General features: G+C 43.8%; 1 protein-coding gene across 1 annotated transcript in view; it reads right to left on the reverse strand.

Moving 5' to 3' along the window:
- The window catches only part of fcgbp (Fc gamma binding protein), a 39,098-nt gene that overhangs the window by 15,526 nt on the left and 1,219 nt on the right, over positions 1-22,353 (reverse strand). The window contains exons 2-28 of the mRNA XM_074654877.1: positions 21,173-22,315; positions 20,750-21,084; positions 20,102-20,663; positions 18,696-19,294; positions 18,066-18,609; positions 17,289-17,839; positions 16,660-17,212; positions 16,252-16,448; positions 15,680-15,818; positions 14,438-14,742; positions 13,661-14,237; positions 12,947-13,530; positions 11,509-12,073; positions 10,514-11,082; positions 9,816-10,377; positions 9,519-9,718; positions 9,187-9,322; positions 8,747-9,081; positions 8,102-8,675; positions 7,422-8,014; positions 6,772-7,339; positions 4,871-5,421; positions 4,238-4,790; positions 3,195-3,394; positions 2,050-2,424; positions 1,696-1,967; positions 549-592 (exon numbers count right to left, since the gene is read on the reverse strand). Coding sequence (XP_074510978.1) covers positions 549-592; positions 1,696-1,967; positions 2,050-2,424; positions 3,195-3,394; positions 4,238-4,790; positions 4,871-5,421; positions 6,772-7,339; positions 7,422-8,014; positions 8,102-8,675; positions 8,747-9,081; positions 9,187-9,322; positions 9,519-9,718; positions 9,816-10,377; positions 10,514-11,082; positions 11,509-12,073; positions 12,947-13,530; positions 13,661-14,237; positions 14,438-14,742; positions 15,680-15,818; positions 16,252-16,448; positions 16,660-17,212; positions 17,289-17,839; positions 18,066-18,609; positions 18,696-19,294; positions 20,102-20,663; positions 20,750-21,084; positions 21,173-22,315 — 12,186 coding nt within the window. The remainder of the gene's footprint in view (positions 1-548; positions 593-1,695; positions 1,968-2,049; positions 2,425-3,194; positions 3,395-4,237; positions 4,791-4,870; positions 5,422-6,771; positions 7,340-7,421; positions 8,015-8,101; positions 8,676-8,746; positions 9,082-9,186; positions 9,323-9,518; positions 9,719-9,815; positions 10,378-10,513; positions 11,083-11,508; positions 12,074-12,946; positions 13,531-13,660; positions 14,238-14,437; positions 14,743-15,679; positions 15,819-16,251; positions 16,449-16,659; positions 17,213-17,288; positions 17,840-18,065; positions 18,610-18,695; positions 19,295-20,101; positions 20,664-20,749; positions 21,085-21,172; positions 22,316-22,353) is intronic.

A 22,353-nucleotide genomic window follows, 5' to 3' on the forward strand; every position in this document is an offset into this window, starting at 1 on the left:
TTAAGGCAGAACTTGGCACCGACTTGCAGGTCCTGCTGTATGTTTACATAGGTGTGAGGTCTAATACCAACTACATGTATTTGATGAATCATTCATCTTTTGCCTCAGTGACAACCAGAAACCTTCTGTTATTTGGAATCTGACGAGAAGCCCTGAATGATTTGTAAAGCTGTAGAAGATAAATATTTTGTAGGGTGATACTAAATACTGGATTTAAGGGAAAATAAAAATTTGATCAACCTAGACAACCTTCTTTAGAAACTTTTTTCTCCTTTTAAGTGGACAATTTACAACACACTGAAAAATGCATGGATAATATATTACATTAATCACGTGATTTGAGTTTCTAGTCAATTTATTCAATATCTTTATATATATATATATTTTGCCAGTGGATACAACACCAGGCAGATATAGGTCCATTCGATCATTTGCCCACATTCAGCTGTCACTGTATATTCTGGTGTAACCAAATAATATTATCCATTTTACAGTGGGCAAGGCAAAAATGTGATAAGAGCAAAATCACAACTTATCTTCAAAGTTACCCAAGAGTCTCTGAGACACCCAGAAATCTAGTTTGATAATAGGGCTGGGTTTGGAAGAATACAAATAATAAAGGATATTTGTATCATATTGATGTCTCACATCACAGAATATATATGCATTTCTGAAATGCTGGTTTCTTCTAGTAAAATCTGAATTTTTTTTTAAAAAAGATTTTCACAGTAGAAAAAAATAAATCAGCTGTGATGCAATTACACTTTAGCAAGTGCTAAATATAAATGTTACATAGTGAAATTTAGTAAAAATGTGACATGTTCATTTCCTCCCTGTATCCTTAATTTATTTGCTTTTAATGTTCTTCAGCTTCTTACTGTTTTGTCATATATCAAACCTTATCAAAAGGTGTCACACCACCTATTGTGCATTTCATTGCTAGCAATTTCTTCCAGTGTTTATATTGTGTCCTTTAAGCCAGTTCATGCTTCTAAACAAAGACGTGTCCCTTGTAATGCTTGCAAAATGGGTGGATAATCCCATGGAACTGATCAATCAAATCTCAATTAAACTAACATTTATGCGGAGTGGGAGTAGTTGGGCTTAACGGGCGGTTTCTGTTGATTTTGTGTGTCACTCAAGACTGACCTCACATAGTGGAGGGTGCTGCAATCATTTGTGATAGAGAAAAAGTAAATATATAACTTGGCCCTCAAAAGTTTGCTTTGGATTAAATAGTAAATACAACGATAAAAACCCTCAAATATTTAATTAGGGCTCGTTTGGTCAGAAGCTCTTGGGCAGGGCAACAGCACGCCTGGTTTAGTTACTGTACACATTGTGGATTTAGATAAAAAGGTGTGCCCTCATTGCTTTTTTTTATTGGAACCTAATCAACACTGGCCAGAGATGACTATGTAAAAAGGGTGTATGGGCCCAACTGATAAGAGTGCTGCCAGTATTACGTAAAATGCATGAGAAGGGCATAGAGATTAAATGACAGACTATATACAAAGTTGTTTCAGTTGTTTTTGTATTTAAACATTCAACAATACACATTACTTAGGACATTAAAACGGTCAGTCATCCAGTGAGCCACTGTGAAAAGAGAAAATATTCATTATTGAATTAAATTTTAAATGGATACATTAGTCAATGCACGCACAGTACTATTGTTGTGGGAACATCACTTACCAGCCAGGAAAGTCAGGGAGAACCCATGACATGACTGATTTGTGGGAGTGGAGGTCGTCAAGGTTTCCACAGAGGCCACACAATTTGCCCGAGTACCAGAGAGGGACCTTGACTGTCACCGTGGTAACACCAATCTCCATGTCCAGCTCTGACTCCATCCCAGCATCTCTCCTCAGGTTCACTACGACCTCTGACTTGTCCTGGCTCACACCAGATGACAGGGACACCCCCGATGGCGAGATGTGAGGTATGGACACAAAGCGTCCGTTCACCTGTAGGGTGAACACTGAGTTAGTTAGGACAGACATTTTCAATATACGTTTCTGGCCATGAAAATCCTTAGTGGAGTTATACCTTCACTGTGCCTTCCTGTATGGTAAATGATGATCCATGCAGGAGGATATGAAACACAGTGACGAGCCTGGAAGTGCTGACATTACAAGGTCCGTGGTAAGAGATCAGACTGAACCGTTGCACACTTGCTTCGTCACAGACGGACATCAGACTTTGAGATAACCCAGGTTCCAGGCTCAGCTGCTGCCCACTTAGTGTGGTGAGGATGCTGCCCATGAGCTCACAAACTTCAGGTCTGTCATGGCAGCCCCAAAAACCATTCCTCAGAGCACACTGCTGCCCCGGACTGCAGCCTGCCGCCTCACATATCACCCCACCCAAAGGGTGGCACCAGCATCTCTGAGTGCAGTCCTCTGTGAACAATTGATCATCCATCTAAGAAGAAGAGGAGAGAAAAGTAATTCTGCAGTTGTTGAAATACTCCATGTGATGCCGGGCCACATGGCCTGCGTGAGCAGGATGTGCGTGGCGGAACCTCTTCATTTCTGCGCCAATATTAACAGGCTAGAGCAGCCACACGGCCCGCGAGAGCTGCGCTGCTCAGCTGCGTCTCTTCTAGAGATTTGAGGTCTCGTCTATATTTTTCTGCATGCAGTTCACAGTTAAAGATAGACAGTGAATATTATCGTTTAACAATATATTGACATCATACCAGCAACATTACTACAGTTTCAATGTCTATATCTGTAGATTGTCATAGACTTGAAAAACGTAAAAGTAAAAAAAGATTGCATAGCAGCATTTTTCTGTGAACAGAATCCCTTCATTTGTTAACAAGGCTTTTATACTGAAATATTTGCAGGAGAGCGTTGGGGAAAATGCAGCGACTTGCACGGCTCCATAAATTGAGTATTGGCTTCTGGTTTATTATTATTTACAAATGAGCACACTAATTATACTTGTTCTGTCTAAAATAAATATAAACAACATTTATAATGAAATGAAGGGCAAACTATGTAGAAAGCAGTGCAGCAGCAGCGCTGGCGGTGTGGACACCACACACGAGACGCAGCAGTTCAGCGAGGTAGCCGTCACGCGCTGCTCATGCAGGCAGTGTGGCCCGGACATGAGCTTTAATTACAGATAACATATTCCTTTGAGAATGTGCAAAGCATTTACTGTCTGTATTACACTCACATATTTACCTTGATATACATATCATGATGAACACACCCACACTGACTGTAAGGTACGCACTCGCCCCCATCAAACACATTTCCATTGTGGCACTCGCAGCCCTCTGAACAGCCAGTTGTTGGAAAACCAGGTTGGAGAAGAGCAGGGCACGAGTTGGAGCTGGAGTCAACACACTCCCTTGGGCTGCTGCGGTCAGGACACTGGAGAGCTAAAAGGTCAAAATACAAATCATTTAAGGGGAGACGCTACAGGCAAAAACATTGTTTTTCATGCACTGGTCAATTTTGAGATTTTTTGCTATTTTGCTTCCATAAAATGATTTCTTTCAGACTAGTGGAAAGAAAACTGCCAAAATACAGATTTAGGTGTTTATTTTACAACTTTGTCCATTTGTGTCTGTAGATTTCTCTTAAATCCATCAAAAGTTAGCATTAGATAATGCCTCATTTGCATATTCAAACATAAAATTCAGAATACTTGTAATACAAAAAATAATTGTCTTAATGCAAGTAATTAATTGGAAGTTTTATGGTGGTATCTATTAGTATTAATATACTATAATGATTTACTTACTTTCCAGGTTCGTTCTTATCTATATTCTGATGTTTTTTTGACAGAGGGGTTCATATATCATTCATAGCCTGATTTATATCACATTTTATTCCTAAAAGCACGGCGGAAATTGATTTTTTATGGCTGTTGACAGTATTTTCTGATTCATGGAGTGATAAAGTGAGATATCTAAAACACGCTCTGTAAAAACCTTTGACTCTAATATGTCAAAATGAAACTGAAAGAATTTTGAACCTGGCTTTATCTAATGTTCAGATTTCTGTACTGGAAATGTATGTAAATTAGAGCATATTTGATAGGATAATGCCTCATTTGCATATGTAAACATCCATTTTTAGAAAACTTGTAATACAAAAAATACTTTTCTTTATGCAAGTAATCAAATGGGGAAGTTTCATGGCGATATCTATAAGTTAATTATTTTACCCTATTCATTACAAACTCTTCATTTAAACGACAATCAAAATGATTCACTTACCACAATGAGTGTTCTCTCTCCACGATCCCACTGGTACTCCTTTAGCCTGGCAGGCTGCAGAATATGCTTCCAGTGCCAGACATGCAGCCATGTGCCCTGCCCCACCACAAACCGCCCTGGTGCACATACGTGTGTAAATGTCCCGCTCCACACCACTGTTCCAGCAACGGTGGAATTCAGTACGATTGATGAACAGGATATCACAGACCATGCTGTCATGTTGGGACAGCTTACACTCATGACACTCTCTCCCACAAGTGTCAGTGCAATGCTGCTTAGGAGCTTCTACTGCCCAACTGTGCAGGAGATTTGCAAAGCTTACGGTAAGGTGGCCATTTTGCAGTTGCAGGTCATCATACCTGTCCCCATTGAAGTTCCCACAGAGGCCCGAAACTGTGGCGTCATATACCTGTGGTACAGTTAACCTGAGGTACTGGGTGGAGGACAAGTCAATTCCCACCCCGGATGGAGTGATGATAATCAGTCTATTGCCAACTTGGTGCGCTTTAAGTTCTCCATTGTCAAAAGGCATCATGCGTTCTTCTCCGTTTACCTGAAATCAAACAGACCAGTTAAGGCTGTTTTTATGAAACTTTTACACATGAATGAATGAATACAGATTGGAGAACTTACTTGTATTTTCCATATAGTTTCAGGGTCAATGGACACTTCCATTGAATGCAAACGAAATACTAGTCTACTGATTGTGAAAGTGCCATTCCTGTCCTTTTTAAAGCTAAGAAGCAGAGTATAGTCATGAAGGGCTTTAGAGGATAGTGCTGACACCACATATGTGCAAGCTCCGTGGTGAGGCAGAATAACACCATCGAAAGTGATGTAGCCAAAGCCAGCAAACACTTGGCACACCCCATACTGCGAGGCAGGGCCATCCTTTCCTGAACAGCTTTCCATGGGGCTGCAGGTCACTTCTCCTCTTTTGCAGTTGCACTTTTGGCAGCTTTTCTCTGAGTAGAAGTGTCCGGCAGGGCGATACTGTCCCTCGTGCATGCAGCCACATTCAGAAACCAGCACACACTGGCCATCGCTCAGGACGTAGCCTGGGTCACATTGGCAGCCCTCCTCACAACCTCCACTACAGTTTGCTGGAGAGGACAGTCCAAGGCACACTACAGGACATCGAGGTCCACACAGCTCATAGTGGCTGTTCGTAGGGCATGGCATACCTTGAGGGAGAGAGAGGGGGGAAATAAGTCAGAATTTGTCCTTTTTTCACATATACAGTAAGCCCACCCAAAATGTCCCCCCTGTGCTCTTAACACTCAACCTACTGATTTTCATATTGTAAATGTCTGAGTGCAACACAGCACAAAGGCTCAAAGTGTTACATTTTGGATGGACAAAACCTTGTGGGAACTGAATTAATCTCAATGGCCATTTAAGGAAGTTGAAATATTTGTTGCTCGCCTTCCATTTATAGAGAAAACCGTATTGCTGTAGGGTCAAATCAGATAAATATGTGATTTATTGGACATAATCATTCATGTGTCAAACAACTGCACAGTGCTTGTAAATGAGCTATATACATAAACTTGTTCTTTATTCACTTTATGTTATATGCCGTACTGTTACAGGCTTCTGTCATACCCAGTCTTATCGTTAAGTGTTATGGATCATGGGCAATAATTGTGGGCATTCCCCTCAAACAAAGTTTGCTGCCTTCCTTGTATAAAATGTTCATAAAAGCCTGAGAGTCAACAAGTTGCACCCTCAAGTACTTGCCAATTTCACAGCTTTGAACCCAGACAGATGTATAAGTATCAACATTAAAAGGGCGGGTCTATTTTTTAGGTTTTAATATTCTGTAGCCTTGTGTATTCAAATCCGAACATTAAAAATTTTGGTCAAAGTATTTACGTTTTAGCGTAGCGTCAGTTTGGAGAAGCAGACAGGAGTACCGGCACGGAAGCTAAGGAACGTACTGCTGTGGATGCCACATTAGGTCGGATCCGAAAGTCAGACAATAACACTAACTAACCAATCGATGCAGCGGTAGACCAGCAACTCTCGTATTGTGCAAGGTAAAAATGCTGTTTTTGTGATTTGAGTCTGGTGGCTTTGAATAGAGCAATATAAGGGCTTCAGTTCCCTGTTGGAAAGAACTGTCTGATGGCGAGTTAAAGCTGTCAGACAGCCCTTTCCGACAGGGAACTGAAGCAGTTATATTGCTCTTTTCAAAGCCATAAGATTACATTCACAAAAACTGTCATTTTTTCCACAGAACACGGCGTGCATACAGCCCCCATTCAAAAAATCAAAAGTAACCCTTTCTGTTATTTCCAAACTTAGCAAAGTTAACTTTGACTCAGCTAGTGTTCACATTTTTCATAACCTTAGCTTACTTTGCTAAAACTATGTCACTGCTTTTTGCTAATGACTGAGTGAAAAAACAAAAGAACACAGATGGACCCACCCTTTAAATGTCTTTGAGTCTGTGAGGCTGGACTCCATCAGCTGTGATGTGTTAAATAAAGTAAAATTTTACCAATGAGGAACAGACTGAACTATATACTCACCACAAAAAGTGTCACTCCTCCAATGCCTGACGGGCAGCTGAGCTGCTTGGCAGGCAGCAGCATAAGATGCAATGGAATTGCAGAGTGCTGAGTAGTGTCCGCCATATGAGCAGGAATCTGTCACACAGCTGTGGAAGTAAAGCTTGGGACTTAACACCGAGGCGCAGTCTGCAAATGGCCCTAGCTCATTCGACAACACCCCACAAAAATCACTGCCTTCAAAAAGCTTCTTTGCCTCAACGGGACAACGCTTTGGTCTGGAGGAACAATTGGACCTGCAGGCCTCGGCTCCCAGAGACCTCCAGCTGTGGGCAAATTCAAGCTTATTTTGGGCAAGCTCTTCATTGGGCATCATTTGGTCGTCATGAGGATGAGTGTTGGCATTCCCACAAAGACCAGAGACAGAAGAGCCATAACTGCTGGGGAGGATAACCATTAGTGTGCCGGTGGTGTAGACGATCAGCTGTAATCCCACATCAGTGTGAATGATGATAGACGAAGGTGTGCGGTAGGCATTTACATGGCCTGTCAGGTGAGAGTATGGCAAGGCCTTGTACAGTCCATCCACCTGAGAATGAAAAACAGAAGACATTCAAATTATACAGTGGTTCATTTTGAAGATTGTAGATAAGACCTTGCAGAGTACTCACCAAAACCTTTCCTGGGTCATCTTTTCTCACCCCCACCTCCAGACCATAGATTGAGAGTGTTAAATCAAGGCTATGAAAGAGCCTTTTATGGCAGCTTGCATCAGAGATAGTGATACTGAATGGCGTTAGTCCAGTTAGGTTGGCCTTGGTTTGAACCAAAGAATATGCACAACTGTCTCTGAAGTCAAAATAATGTCCATCAAAGGTCATAAAATGCAGCCCAGTAACAATGGTGCAGTTCTGGGGGTTTTCAGGTTGACACATCCTCTTGTGCTGTAGCTGCTTGCAGACCATTCCCCTGGGGCACTGGGCCGGGCGGCAGCAGATCTCTCCAGTATCCGGTCCACAGGTACAGAGCTGACCACAGCTGTCCGGTGTCCAGAAAGTGGAGTTGAGGTTGTGGTATTTGCCGCTGGAGTCTGTGCAGCCACACTGATGTGGTCGCACACAGCCAATTTGACTTCTAATGAAACCCGGGTTACAGAAGCAGCCCTGCACGCAGATCTTGGTACAGAAAGTGGCATTATATTCACAGGACGGAGGACAGGCTGAGCCGCAGGTCTTGTAGTGGCTGTTTGGTGGACAGCGCGCACCTGAAATGATTTATTGGTGTCATTTAAAGATTCTATCACAATACAACATTTTAACAGCATTATATTGCACTCAACACAACTACTTACCAACCGTCACTTCACTGCGATAGCCATCACTGGCTTCTTCACAAACTATGGAATACGAATACGTGGCCCGGTCAAGAGCAACTTTAGAGCCTGCGATATGCATGTGGTCGACACAACTTTCATAGAAGGAACCCGGATGGACTCGACTAAGACAGTGGGCCAACGGACCTTTCTGATCCATGAGCACTGCACACTGTCTCCCGTCACCAGTGACAACATCTGCAAGCACATCTGCAGGCAAGGCCACCTCATCCAGTTTCTGCTTACAGCCAGTACAACAGTTATCGTCCCCGTCAAAGAGCCGGTAAGTCTGAGCGAACTCCACACTTGTGTTAATGGGAGGGGAACCAGGTGTAGTTACAGGATACTCATCTTGAGGATCGCCGTTAAAATTGCCACACAGTCCGTACACTTTGCCCTTGTAGTGTGGGTCCAGTGTGACAACAGTGGAGATCCCATCCAACACTATGCGCATACCAAAGTCAGTTGTCAGTAGAACTTTGCCTTCCTTGTAAGAAACCTGGATCTTTCCCCGCAGCAGATTAACAGGAATATAAGTCACTTGACCATTAACCTGAAAATAAAGAGACTAATTAGTGATACAATCTGAGCAGCTTCGTCATTCAATAACTGACATTTACTTACATATATGCTGTCGTTTTCACCACTGAGCTGGATGATGAACCCATATGAGTGTACAGTGACCACCTGTGTGGAGGATGCAGTACTGTTGTCACTGCAGTCGTTCTTTTTGGAGACACTAAAGGGCGTCAGACCACATGCTGCTCCTTGGCTGGCTGCGAGCAGATAAGTACAGGTTCCCTCAAAGTCATAGTTGAGCCCGTCGAAGGTGTGGTAGTGCTGGCCTCCCCAGGCCCAGCACAGACCCCGACGGCTCTCACAGACGGGCACGCCATCGCTCAGGAAACATTTCTCCGTTGCATCACATTTTCCCTCGCATGGATCTGGGTTTTGCTCTGCTAAAAAGAAAAATACAGTAATTCTGTCATTAAATAGTCATTTAACAACATGAAAAGTAATAAAATCAGTGTCTAAAAATATGATTCTTCAATTTAAATGCTCACCATCCTTGTGGCAACCCATTATTCCATCTGAAACTGTACAACTGTGCAATGCAGGACATGAATATTGCTTGCAGACAAGAGGAGGCCCACAGATGCAGTTAACAGTACAGTTTTGTAGCAGTTTGCTCTCAGTGGCCTAGCAATAGAAACAATAACACAAAAGAAAAAAAACAATTATTGGAATGTGCTTACTAAAGAATTAAATATTAATTTGAAGATTTTTAATTAAAATATGGCAAACAGAAATTTTCCAATCCAACTAAGTGTGTAGGACTAGCTAAATTAACACTTTTCTAATCAGGCTGCACACAAAAACAGTGTTTAATTCTGACCTTAAACCGCATCCCGTCCTGTACGCAGCCACACTGCTCTGCTGGTATACAGTCATGGCCATCATAGAGGTATCCAGTATTACACTGGCAACCTTCCTCGCAGTCTCTGTGGCACTGCACTGCCTGGCTGATCTCAGGACACAGTGAGGAGCAAGCATTGGCACATTGGCTGTAGTTGCTGAACTGAGGACACTGATAAGCTGTAAAATAAAAACACATGATCGTCACATCTTAATCACCTTATTGCATTGAATGGTGTTTAATTTAAATGTCACTATACAATGTATTAATACTTACCACAGCCTGTGGTGTTCGTCCAGAGGCCGACCGTCCCTCCTGCCTCCTTACATGCTGCGTCATAGGCCCACAGCGCGTCACACAGGGCCCAGCGTTGGCCCTCTGCAACACAAAGGGTTTCCATGCAGAGTGAGTAGTATTTCTTTGGGCACACTAAATGATGGCAAGAGGAGAACGGTCCCCTGGGATGGGTGAGAAAGCCACAGTACTGGTCAGAGGTGTACTCGGGCATAGGGGAGTGGCAACGTTGACAGGTACTGTCACATGTGTCGCTGCAGGATGTGTCGTTATCAGACAACTTCCACGATGACCCAACGATGTCGGGATCAGAGCTCACGGTTCTATTGGGAAGCTGCAGGTCATCTGAGGGATCATCATTGTAGTTGCCACACAGGCCACAGGTTGTCTGGCGGTAAATGTCGGGGATCTTGACTAGAATGTGGTTCTGCAGGTCCGATATAAGCTCAACCGACTGTGGGGTCTTGATGGTTATCCGTCCGTTTTTCTGATGTACGGTGACGTTGCTCCGGGAGAACGGCAGGTTCTCATAAAATCCGTTTACCTGGGTGAAATAATTCACGTTTAAAAACATAATATACAGTACAGTTTGTGTATGCTGTGAAAAATCCCTTTGCAGTGGATGCTGGGAGATGAACAATAAATCATGTTGAAGGCTGTGAAATCATTACATGAATTACCTCAATTTTTCCAGGAAAAGCCGTTGACGTCTTAAAATACATTTTATTGACTTGCAAGTATATCTGCCTGCCCTCGCTACGGTTGCCCTGTGCAGCTATCAAAACGGGCTCCACATCCACTTTATTGAGGCATATCTGCACCAGGGTGTAGTTACATGAACCATGAAATTCAAATGCCTGTCCGTCAAACGTGGTGTACTGGGAGCCATCAACAGAGCAGTGTGCCACTTTGGGTTTGGGGTGGCAACCTTGAACACCCCTAATAAGCTTACAGTCCTCATCATCTCCGCAGGAGACATTACGACAAGTCATGTGTCCCCCGGCGTGACATAAACAGCTTTGCTTGCATGTAGACACCTCCTGCCCTGCCCTGAGGTATTCTCCATGGTGAGAGCAGCCACAGTTTTCTGGATGGACACACAGGCTGCCAGTGTGTACTAAACCGGCTTCACAGAGGCAGTTCTCCTCAGTCTTTAGAGGCATCTCTACGGTTTTATTCTGCCAGCCGAGACAGAGGTGAACAGAGGCAGAACTCATGTTGTAGCTGGTATTGGAGGGACAGGACAGATCTGCAGAGACACAGAGAGACAGCAGTCACTTAAGACAGGGAACTGTTATAAAGGTTAAGGTTGACCAGTGATGCATTAGTACCATCTAGTGGTCCAATAGCACCTTGAAGGTTGTGGCCTCCATACCAATATGAGCCACAGCACACTTTACACTAACATTTTCAATATACAAACTTTACATTAAGCACCTACAACCATATCTGATTTATATGCAAATAATCTCCATTCTCTTTTCCTCATGTTGCGTGATCAACATCAACGATCTAAACATGATGAAGTGTTGTGTGCTTGCACAGGCATCTGCAAACTCTCCATATTTAATTCTGTGTGCAATGATGCTGAACTCCAAACAGCACAGTTTACAAATGTAGAGGATATTAATTTAATTCAGTGGCACAACAGAGCTGGGAGCACATTAACACTCACAGCAGAATCCGGGACTCCTCCAGGCATAAACTGTAGCCTTGTGGGAAAGGCAGACAGCGGCGTACTCTGCCAGGGAGTGACACAGTGCAGGCTGGAGACCTCCGTGAAGACACAGGTCACTGACGCAGCGCTTGTAAAAGCTGGAGGGGTCCACTTTGCCATGACAGTGTCTGAATGGTCCATTAACTTCCAGAATCTTCCCGCAGGCCTTCGGGTCAGAGAAGCGGGCCAGACGCTCAGATGAACAGTTTAGACAACTTCCTCCAAGGCAGCCTTCCACACACCAAGGATTCTGCCCACTTCTCCAATGTTTTCCAAAAAGCTCAGGAAAGAGATGCTCCTTCGGGCTATTTGCTGTGAGGTCATCAGCAGGGTCAGAGTTGAAGTTACCACACAGGCCACAAGTAGCATTTGCATATTTACTGGAGAGACTAATGCCAACTATGCCCTCTGTGCTGAGACTCAGCTCAAAGCCCATATCTGTGTAGATGTAAGTGTGCAGCACCAAAGAGAAAGCCATTGCAGTGGGGCTGTGATAGGGCATGTTCCTCTTGACACCATCGACCTGTAGGGGGGGCCAGAATAGCATTTGAAAGTCAGAACAGGGCAACACATTTTTACTTCACAGTTGTGCAGTCTGGTTTAACCCTCTGAGACCCACAATAGACCGGTTTGTCTTTTTTAGGGGGGTGCAGGGGGTCTTTAGGGGGAGATAGATCGTCAACAGCATGTGTTACATAGTGGTGTAAATCATCGGCAAGCCGGGAACCTGAAGATTAATTTGAGATTCAGCAGTGTCAAGTTGTTCTAGTCATGAATTAATTAAAATAAATTGTGTGTATAAGGGATTAGAATATTATGATAGGAGTATATGATGGCCATTCCCATGCTCACTTATGTCTTAAGTTATTGCAGCAATTTTTGAGTTGATATCATTTGTTACACAGATTTGGTGCTATATGTAACCATTTTTTACCACTCGGGAATTGATCAAAATGATCAATAATCCTTCCAAAATACCACATTAAGACACCAAGACCTTGAGGAACACAATAGAAAAAGCCATGCTGCGATTTGGTATCAAAAACCTTTGACATTTGCATTTTTCGGTGATTGGATGGCGAGCATTTCTGTTCTAGAAACTGCTCAGAAACCCCCTTATTGTCAATATATAGCTAGGAAAGACATCCTTCATCTGAATTATCTAGGTTTCTAGTTTGTGGTTGTTTTCATGAGGCTGTGATTATCCTAGGTTAAAAAAAACAAAAAACTAAACCTGGTACAGCCTCCGAAAGACCGTAAATTCGGTCGGGATCGCGGGTCTCAATTATTAGATGATTTTTCATGACATACTGGTGTCAAATTGTACTTTGTGTGACACGACATTTAAAAGAAAAAAAAAGCTAATACACAGCAACAACAGGACACTAGCACTCACCTCTATGCTCTCAGTATTTTTGCTGTTTAGCTCCACAAGCACACCGCTCACATTGACCAGGACATGAAGTGCTGACTCCAGGTGTCCATCTGTCTGTACGTGAACCTCAATGGCATCGAGGCCTCGTTTCTGCCCACACATGCCCAGTAACTGGTACTGACAGGTGCCGCGCAAATCATAGTCATGCTGGTCAAAGGTGACAATGTGATGACCAGCGTACATGCACATCTGCTGGGGGTGTTGCACACAGCTTCTGACTCCATTTTGAAGACCGCAGTATTTGTCAGGGCCGCAAGAATCCAAATGGCACTGCGTCTGGTGGGTGTGGGGGTCACAAACGCACCGTTCAGTGCATCTCTCGTTGGCCCAGAAGGTCTGGTTGCTGTGGTAACTGTAGCCGTTGTGAGTGCAGCCACACTGGGACAAAGGCACGCAGGTGTCACCGTCCAGGACGAACCCTGGGTCACACTGGCAGGTCCCGCCACAAGCCAGGGGGCAGGGTCTTGAACCGGATGGGTCCTCACAGGTAGCAGGGCAGGCTGAGCCACAGGACTCATAATGGCTATTCAGTTGGCAGGAAATGTCTGAAAGGAGAGAAGGAGGATTATATGGAGGAAAAACTGCACACACACACACCACAAGAAACCTGTAACCAGTTATGTGTTGGTTTGTAAGACACATTTTAAATTGCAAAATGAACACAAATTTGCTTACGGCAAAAGGTGCTATTCCTCCACTCTCCGATCTGGATCTGGGCATTTTGACAGGCGGCAGCATAGGCCTCCAAGATCAGGCAGAAGGTCTTCTGAGTGTCATTACTAGAGCACAGGTCAAACATGCTCACAGCTGCGGAGATTTCAGTGTAGTTAACAACTTCCCGGCACAGGTAGAATGGATTTTGTGGTGCCCAAATGTACGCATGCATGGAGATCCATTGACCGGCTACGTCTTTCTCCAGTAGCTGCTGGGCAGTGCAGCGTGGGCATGCGTCTCCACAATCTGCTGTGCACCGAGCTTCCTGATCAGGAACTCTCCAGCTCCAGCCAAAGGTGGTAGCGTCAACAGCCTCACCCTGTGGGGTCCTGAGGTCATCGTCTTTGATGCCATTATTATTGCCACACATCCCGTGGACTTCTCTTGTATTAGAGAGGAAGATGGTGGCAATATGAGCGCAGTCATACTTAATTTGGATGCCCAGACTAGTATCCACAAAAACAAAAATGCCACTCTGATAAATCTTCACAAGTCCAAACTGTAGAGTCACAGGTAGCAGCCTTTTCTCACCATTTATCTGTGGAGAGAGCACAAACACATTGGTATGTATAGAATGCAATTTTCATGCAATTTTGTGGTAAAAACGTAACCCTCATAGTATCAGTGTGAAAAATCATGAACTAAATGATCGTATAATTAATAAAAAATAATAATCACAAACTGACAGTTAGGCTAGAATGGTGATGTGACTGTTTGCATTTCCCAATTCAAACTTACCCAAGCATAGCCTTTTTCCCCTCTGTAGATGGTAATATTGTCTTTAGCCACTTTGACATGAATAGCTTTAAGTGAGGAAGCCTCGTTGGGGGTCCTGTCTTTCTGTACCCCGACCCAAAAGGTCATATTCTCACTGGTCTCGTTCAATATATGGATCAGAGTGTAGGTGCAGTTTCCTAGGAATTCAAACACCTTTCCATCAAAAGTGTAGAAGTGGGCGCCTCCCAGTACCCAACACTGGGTTTGCAGAGGCTGGCTCTGGACTCTACAAGTCTCTCCTTTTTCACAGACATTATGATCATTATCTGAAAAAATAAGGAGGGAAGGAATCAGATTAATGGCAGTTTAGGTAGACGGAATTGGCAACAAATGTAAATGCATATTAAATAAATTATTTGTGACACATCGCATTTAAATCTCATGTCATAGGCTTCTGTGGAGGACAAGTAAAATAATAACAGGTGCATTGTGATTGATGAACAGTCAGTGGTGGAAGTAGTACTTAAATATTTTACTTAGGTAAAAGTACTACTACCACAGTGTAGAAATACAGTAAAAATCCTGCATTCAAAACTTACTTTTGTACTTTTACTTAAGTATCAAAATATACTTAAAGTACTTGTTATATATCATAGTATTGGAATATTATTACTGATGCTTTAACACATATGCAGCATTTTAATGTGACAGCTGGTGGAGGTGGAGCACATTTGAACTACTTTATGTAATGTTGGATAGTTTAATCTGTAGTACAGTATCATGTTTTATAAATTACGTTTTGTTTGTAAAATCTTAACTTCTAAAGTGACTAGCAACTAAAGCTGTCAGGTAAATGTAGTGGAGTAAAAAGTAAAATATTGCCTCTGAATTGTAGTGGAGTAGAAGTATAAAGAACCATAAAATAGAAATACTCAAGTAAAGTAAAAGTACATCAGAAGTTGAGTAAATGTACTTAGTTACTTTCCACCACAAGCATTGCAATCCTGCTCAAGCCCCCAGGCAGAGAGGAGTACATAATGGACTATTCAAAGGGGCGACTGTTTAACCTTACTTTAGGTGAAAATACAGGACACTGAGATAAAAAAAAAAACACCTGTGTGCTATGTATGAGGCTTCCCCAGCAGAAAAACAAAGTGACATATAAAATTTGATAATGCAAGGTCTAGACCAAAGAGTGTTAGATGGTGCAGCTGAGTGACAGTCAGCCTGTGAGGAAATGTCAGCCAACCCAGCTGAGTCTACCTTTCCTTGCACAGCCCCAGGTATCGTTAAGGGTGCAGCTCTCTCCCTCGGGGCAAGAGGCTGGCTCGCAGCACATGGTGGCAGCGGCGGAGCAGTTACACTGCTCGGAGCATCCCCCAGTCCACGATATCTCCCCGATCTACAGAGAACAGTGAGTCACTGTTGGTGTGTGTTACACAACTGTTTTCTAAAACACAGAGCAAACAAAAAACAACCCAGGAAAACACAAAGGCCTGGGACTTTTGGGATTAGTCATGCCGCACACTCACACAGGTGAGGCATATGTACTTTCAGTCAATACGTTAATGAGTCATATTATTAACAGTGCAGGGAATAGCTAGGGCATGTCACTTGTTTAGCTCAACTGTGGAAACATAACTGCACCTGGGGTCACATGTAGATATGTCATAACACCTGAGTGAACCAATAGGTTTATCAGAGGTCAAACAAAGATGCAATTTTCAGGTCAAATCCCAGTCTAAATAAATAGTGTCACTGCATTAAGAAAAATCATAAATGAAATGCTGGGATAAAAGGAAAATATAAATGCTAAATAATGTGTCGCTACTCACCTCATAGTAGTGCCCAAGGTAAAGGCAACCACATTTTTCAGCTTTGACGCAGCCATTTCCACTCTCCATATATCCAGGCTCACATTGACATCCCTCATAACAGCCCCACGGGCAAGGGATATCGGATAAAATACCACAGGACTCGGGGCACGCACTGACACATATATTATAGTGAGAGTTTTCAGGGCATGAGAGCGCTGTGGGAGGGGGGAGAAAAAAAAGGGTTCATAGTCCAGCTTGCCTTACATCATTCTGGCAACTTCACTGTACAGAGCTTGCCAGAGCTCTAAAAAGTACAAGAGAAGCATGTGTGCAGACATGTATGATTTACATGCACTGGCACACCATAACAGACTGATAAAACACCACGTGTACACGCAAGAGAGTCGAGATTAATATAATACTCACAGCACTTCTTCCCCCTCCATGGTTTGACTGTAGCTCTTGCCTCCTGGCATGCAAAAGTGTACTCGCTCAAACTACTGCAAAGACATTTCTCATTCCCATTAGACACACACAAGTCATTCACACAGTTCTGAAAGAAGGGCTCAGGGTCCACAGTGGAGTGACATCCACTAAATGATCCTGCAGGAGCAAGCAGCATGCCACAGAAGTTAGCAGATGCAAATTCAGCTGCCGCGGTGGAGTTGCATGCTGAGCAGAGATCACATTCTTCAGAGCAGTTCGTTCCAGGTGATGAAAGTGACCAGGAGGATGCAAAGGTGGAAACATCGCTTGCGAGGCTGCCATTCGGGCTCCGTTTGTCATCTGCAGCGACAGCACTGATGTTTCCACACAAGCCACACATTTTTATATGGGAGGCAGGAGTCACTATTTGTATCAGATCAGGCCCTCCGTAAGTGACAACTCCTGTTCCTACAACAACACGAGTCAGCGAGCCAGAGAGCAGTACTGCTATGTGATCCAGCTGGACAGGAAGACCCCTCAAAACACCATCAATCTGGAACATTTAAATGTTAAAGTTACAATCAAGGCACACTAAAACAGTTTGTGTTTGTAAATGTGCAACTACTTACCTTTACTTTTCCCAAATGCTCCATTTCCAAAGACATGTTCACTCCATGGACCCTGATGTGCAGCTGTCCTTGCTGGACAATAACAATGGGGTCAGACTCTTCCCCATCACAAACCTGGGACAGAACATAACGGCAGCTTCCCATATTAAAGTCAAAGCTATGTCCATCGTAGCCCCTGAAGTGTCTGCCACCCATGACTGCACATTTAACAGGTTGTGGTGCATGACATGCCCTCTGGCCATCTTGGATGGCACATTTTGTTCCGTTTGGACAGGTGTGGTTGGTACATTGCACTCTGCTCTGGCCCACGCAGACACAGTGCAGCCGACATTGCACATCAGGGTAGAAGTTCTCATTGATTTCATAGTAAACATCATTGTAAACGCAGCCACAATCAGAGTTTGGTACACATCCTCCACCACTGTGGAAAAACCCAGGTTTGCAGAAACAGCCTTCTTTGCATTTCACTGCTCGAGGACTTGGGTTTTTTACACAGTCAGACATGTGACTGGAGCACAGGCGGTATTCACTATTAGATGGGCAGGACAGATCTACGAAAGAGAGAAAAAATGTCATTCAAAATATTCCCATTCTGTACGTACAGTATATGTATGTGAAGGGCTTATTCTAACGAAAACACAATTCTTAGTTTCTGGTGATTATATACTAAAGAAAACAGTTATGAATATTATATTCCATTTCTGCTAATAGATCCCCCAAAAATGTTACACTGTTCCTTTATAAATAAAAACATGAGATTTCAACATGGTTACTTACTACAAAAGTTGGGAGCCCTCCATTCATCCACTATAGCTCCCATTTCTTGACACACCGCAACGTAGCTGGACAGAATCTGACACAGGGTCGTCTGGTTACTATAACAGAGGTCATGGACGCAGTTATCGTAGAAATCTTCTGGATCAACCGTTGCGTGGCAGCTCTGGAACGCTCCCTCTGTATCCAGCAACCTCACACAAAAATCTTTTCCCTCATAAAGATCCATATCTTGTGAATTGCACCCCGGGGTGTTCACAGGCACGTCCACGCATTCATTGCTGGTTTGCCAGTATCTAACGGCTTGAGAAATATCAGATTCGTCGTCGTCAGGCATCAGATCATCTTCTGGATTAGCATTAAAGTTCCCGCACAGGCCACAGAGATTACCAGAGTAGACCCACGGCATTTGAACAATCAGTACATCAGAGCTGTACGTTACAACAACGCCAAAGTCCGTCTCTATACACTTTGAGCGTCCAGTCATGTAGATCTTAACTTTGCCTCGGCTCAATACAGATGGAAGATGCAGCAGCAGACCATTTACCTGAAACAAGTGGAGTAATGTTAACACTGCAAGTGGAGAAAAACATTGCTCTATCTAGATACATTGTGGAAAATAAATTAACCTACCATAACTCTGTTACTCCGACCATTCGTCATCTCAATGGAATAACCAGAGACCATCATTTTAACACGCCGAAAGGAAACATTTGTAGCAGCCTCCGTCTGGCTCTGGACCTCTACAGTAAAGTCGTCCAGGTCCCCCCAGGTGGGACAGTGAGAAGTGAGTAGGTAAGTACAGTTGCCATGCACATCAAATTTACGCCCGTCAAAGGTGGTGTAATGAGGATCTCCTTTGGCTATGCACACCCCAGGCCCGTCCACGTGGCAGCCCAGGACGCCATTCAGAACCTTGCACACTTTCCCATCTTGGCAATGAGACGGAGCACACATGACCCTCTTGGAGCTCAGCTGGCAGACACATTTCTCCTGGCATTGCTCGCCGATCCAGAAGCTCTCCTTAAGGTGATAGTAGGAACCCTGGTGAAGACAACCACACTTGCTAGGTGGTACGCACTTCCCACCACTCAGCAAATACCCCCTGTTGCATTGGCATGATTCCAGGCATTGAGGCACGGAGCAATTACGAGGGGCATCTCGATTGGCGCAGGTAGCAGGGCAGGGAGTACCACAGCTCTCATAGTGGCTGTTCAGAGGACATGCCATAGCTGTGAAAGGAACAACATACTCTTAGCATTGTATTCAGCAAAACATGTTATCACTTAAAACTGGTTACCAACCTTTTTACTTAAGGGACCCCTTTTCTATCATTGAGTAAACTGACAACCAAAAAACAAGTCACCTAGCCTTGGGTTATTTCATATTATATTCAATGCGTATCAATAACAGTACAGAACTGATAAATTGCAAAATTAACCCAAATAGTGAACGCAATAACTGCAATACAGATTTGTGTAAAACAAGCGATTTGGATGAATTGAGCAGATTATTTATTGTGAATATTGCATCAGAGATGAGTTTTCCTGTTATTAGTAACTTTTAATACAATTCTTTGTCTGTATTGTGTATTTTTTATATTCTTAACAATCACACATACTCCTCACTTCTTTTTTGACAATTCTGTGTTTTCTTCTCCCCGACGCTTGACCATTGTTCCATCAGCTCTTTGGTTGTTTTAACTGCGTACTTTTCTAATGAAGGACAAGTTCGTTCAGCAGAGAGGGAAGGCTCTGTGAATATAGCTTGTGTTCAGGTCTTTACCATGCCCTTATCTGTTTTTTTATCTTAAATAAAAATACACTTTAAAAATAATTTCATTTAGTTTTCTTCACAGAAATAAATGAAATGCTGAGATATAGGCTAACTATATATTTTTTAAAAAGTTGTCTTACACCCCATGGAAATCAAAAAGGGCCTCATGACCCCCCGTGAAGCTTTGGCAACCCCTAGTGGGGGTGGGGACCCCCAGGTTGGGAACCAGTGACTCAAGAATAAAAAAAAATCTTTAAACTCACTACAATTGGAGATGGTTCTCCAGTGTTGGACTCTGGCCGAGAGCCTCTGGCAGATGTTGGCGTAGGCCGTCAAGATCTTGCACATAGAAGAGGCAGCTTCATTGACACACAGGTTGTTTACACAGCTACGAACAAATTGCTCAGGATCAATATGTGCGTGACAATCTGCAAAGGGTCCCCCGCTCCTCTGCAGTAGAGTGCACCCAATCCGGAGGGAGTCGCCTTTAATGCTAGGAAATGATTTGGTTTGGCACACTGTACATGAGACACCACCACAATCTTCTTTACAGGAGCCTGCGTCACTGTTCACCACCCATGGGAGGGTCAAATTCACAGTCTGGGTCTCATCGGTGCCATTAGAGGAGCGGTGATTAGCATTTCCACACAAACCGCACAGGCCTCTATACAGCTCTGGGCCAACTTCAACCTGGAGATGGTGCTTCCAGTCATACTGCAGAGTCAGGCCGAAGTCAGTGTGTAAGACAACGCTGGAACCACTTGAATAAAAGCTCAGGGACCCATCTCCAAGGGTGAGGGGCAGGTTCCTCTTCTGTCCGTTAATCTAGGAGTTTAAATGCAAGAACAGACAAAGTAAATGAACAGCTACAAAAAACTGCATGTTTAATTAAGTAAGTTCAGTACACTCACCCTAACATGATTTTTGTCTTCTTTAACTATGGAGATATTAAAGCCCTGGATGCTTATCTGCACCGTGTGGATGGTGGAGATGGTGGCACTGTTCAAATATGCTCGGGCTATATTAATCTGTAGTGGAACTGAAGCATTTAAGCCTGGGCAGGACGTCTGAACTAAAGTGTAGTTGCAGTTTCCCTGTAGGACCAAATCTCTTCCATCAAACATGCGGTAGTAAGAGTCACCCCATGCAGAGCATATCTTAGTTTCCAAAGAACAGACTGATTTCCCCTCTTTGATAGAGCATTTCTGTTTCTGACCACAGTGCTTATTTTCACATGAAGCTGCAGCTGAAATTAAAAGAGAAGTTAAGTGTGCTTATTCATCAACACCATCACCAAATGCTCAACATGTCACTCAAAAAGCCTCAATACGTACTTGTCTCACACACTGCTGGATGTCTGTTCATGGTACTAAGATAGTGTCCCACATCTGTGTCTGTGTGAAGAGAACTGGGTTCTGCATTATCAGGCAGCTGAGTAATGTTGGGCTTCGGGGAGAATTTAACACCAGACTTTAAATCTCCTGTCTGGGTATTGTTATCATGCTGCATATCACCTGAATCAAACATAGGTACAGTCTGGCAGATATCATCAACAGATGGCAGTACTGTTAGAATTGAAGGCCTCTGTGCATTGCCACGTTTGAAGAAAACAAGTTGAAGAGGACCGTCACTAGTAATGTGGATTTTATCTGAGGTCACAATAGGGATGGTCTTCATAACGCCGCCAATGAGAGACACTGTCTTTCGCCCGGTGCTGGCAGTGACGTCCAGGTCAGAGTTGATACTAGCCATAGCCAACAGGAAACTGGAGCTCATTCCTGTCTTTACCAAGGGAGGGATAATGTAATCAAAGCTCCAGCGTGTGACTGGTTTCAGCTCTGCAAATCCATACAAGCAATCCCCAGGTGTGTGTTTGGAGCGGGTAAAACCAACCACTACACCTACGGCTTCTTTGGAGATCAACTCTGAGCCAGAGAGGCTGGAGTTGCTCTGGAGATAAACGCTCTGCAGCGCCCCTACATACAACCTAAGGACGCTACCCCTGGGGTACACTTTGCCTTCACAGAGCACTTCCCCTGAGAGGAAGACATCCACTGCTGTGCCCCGGTCTGAGCTGGTGATCACCATCTGGCTGACAGCAGTCTGGTTAGGGAAGTTAGGAGTGACGGGATAGTAGTGGGTCCCCCAGGAGGACACGTCATGAAGGAGGCTGTGATCACAACCAGTCTGGGTACAGAATGAGGCAAGGGCTGTAACGGGCCACACAGAATTCACACTGAGGAGGTAGGAGGAGCGATCGCTGGTCATTCCCACAGACAACGGCAGGTGAATCGTCTTTGACTGGTTACCAGAGAGGAAGATGTGTTGCACAAAGCTACTTTCCAGAACCTGCACAGTGACTGAGGTCCAAACACCGGTGGCTGTGAGAGTTACTTGATGGCTAACATTTGCTGTTGGGGCATTATGAGGGGGAAACATAATGAGAAACTTCCTACCAGGACTGGCCACGGACAGGCCTGCAAAGGAAAATATAAAAATGAGTTATGCTTCCAAT

The sequence above is a fragment of the Sebastes fasciatus genome, chromosome 12 (genome assembly GCF_043250625.1).
Source record: "Sebastes fasciatus isolate fSebFas1 chromosome 12, fSebFas1.pri, whole genome shotgun sequence".
Taxonomy (NCBI): Eukaryota; Metazoa; Chordata; class Actinopteri; order Perciformes; family Sebastidae; genus Sebastes; species Sebastes fasciatus.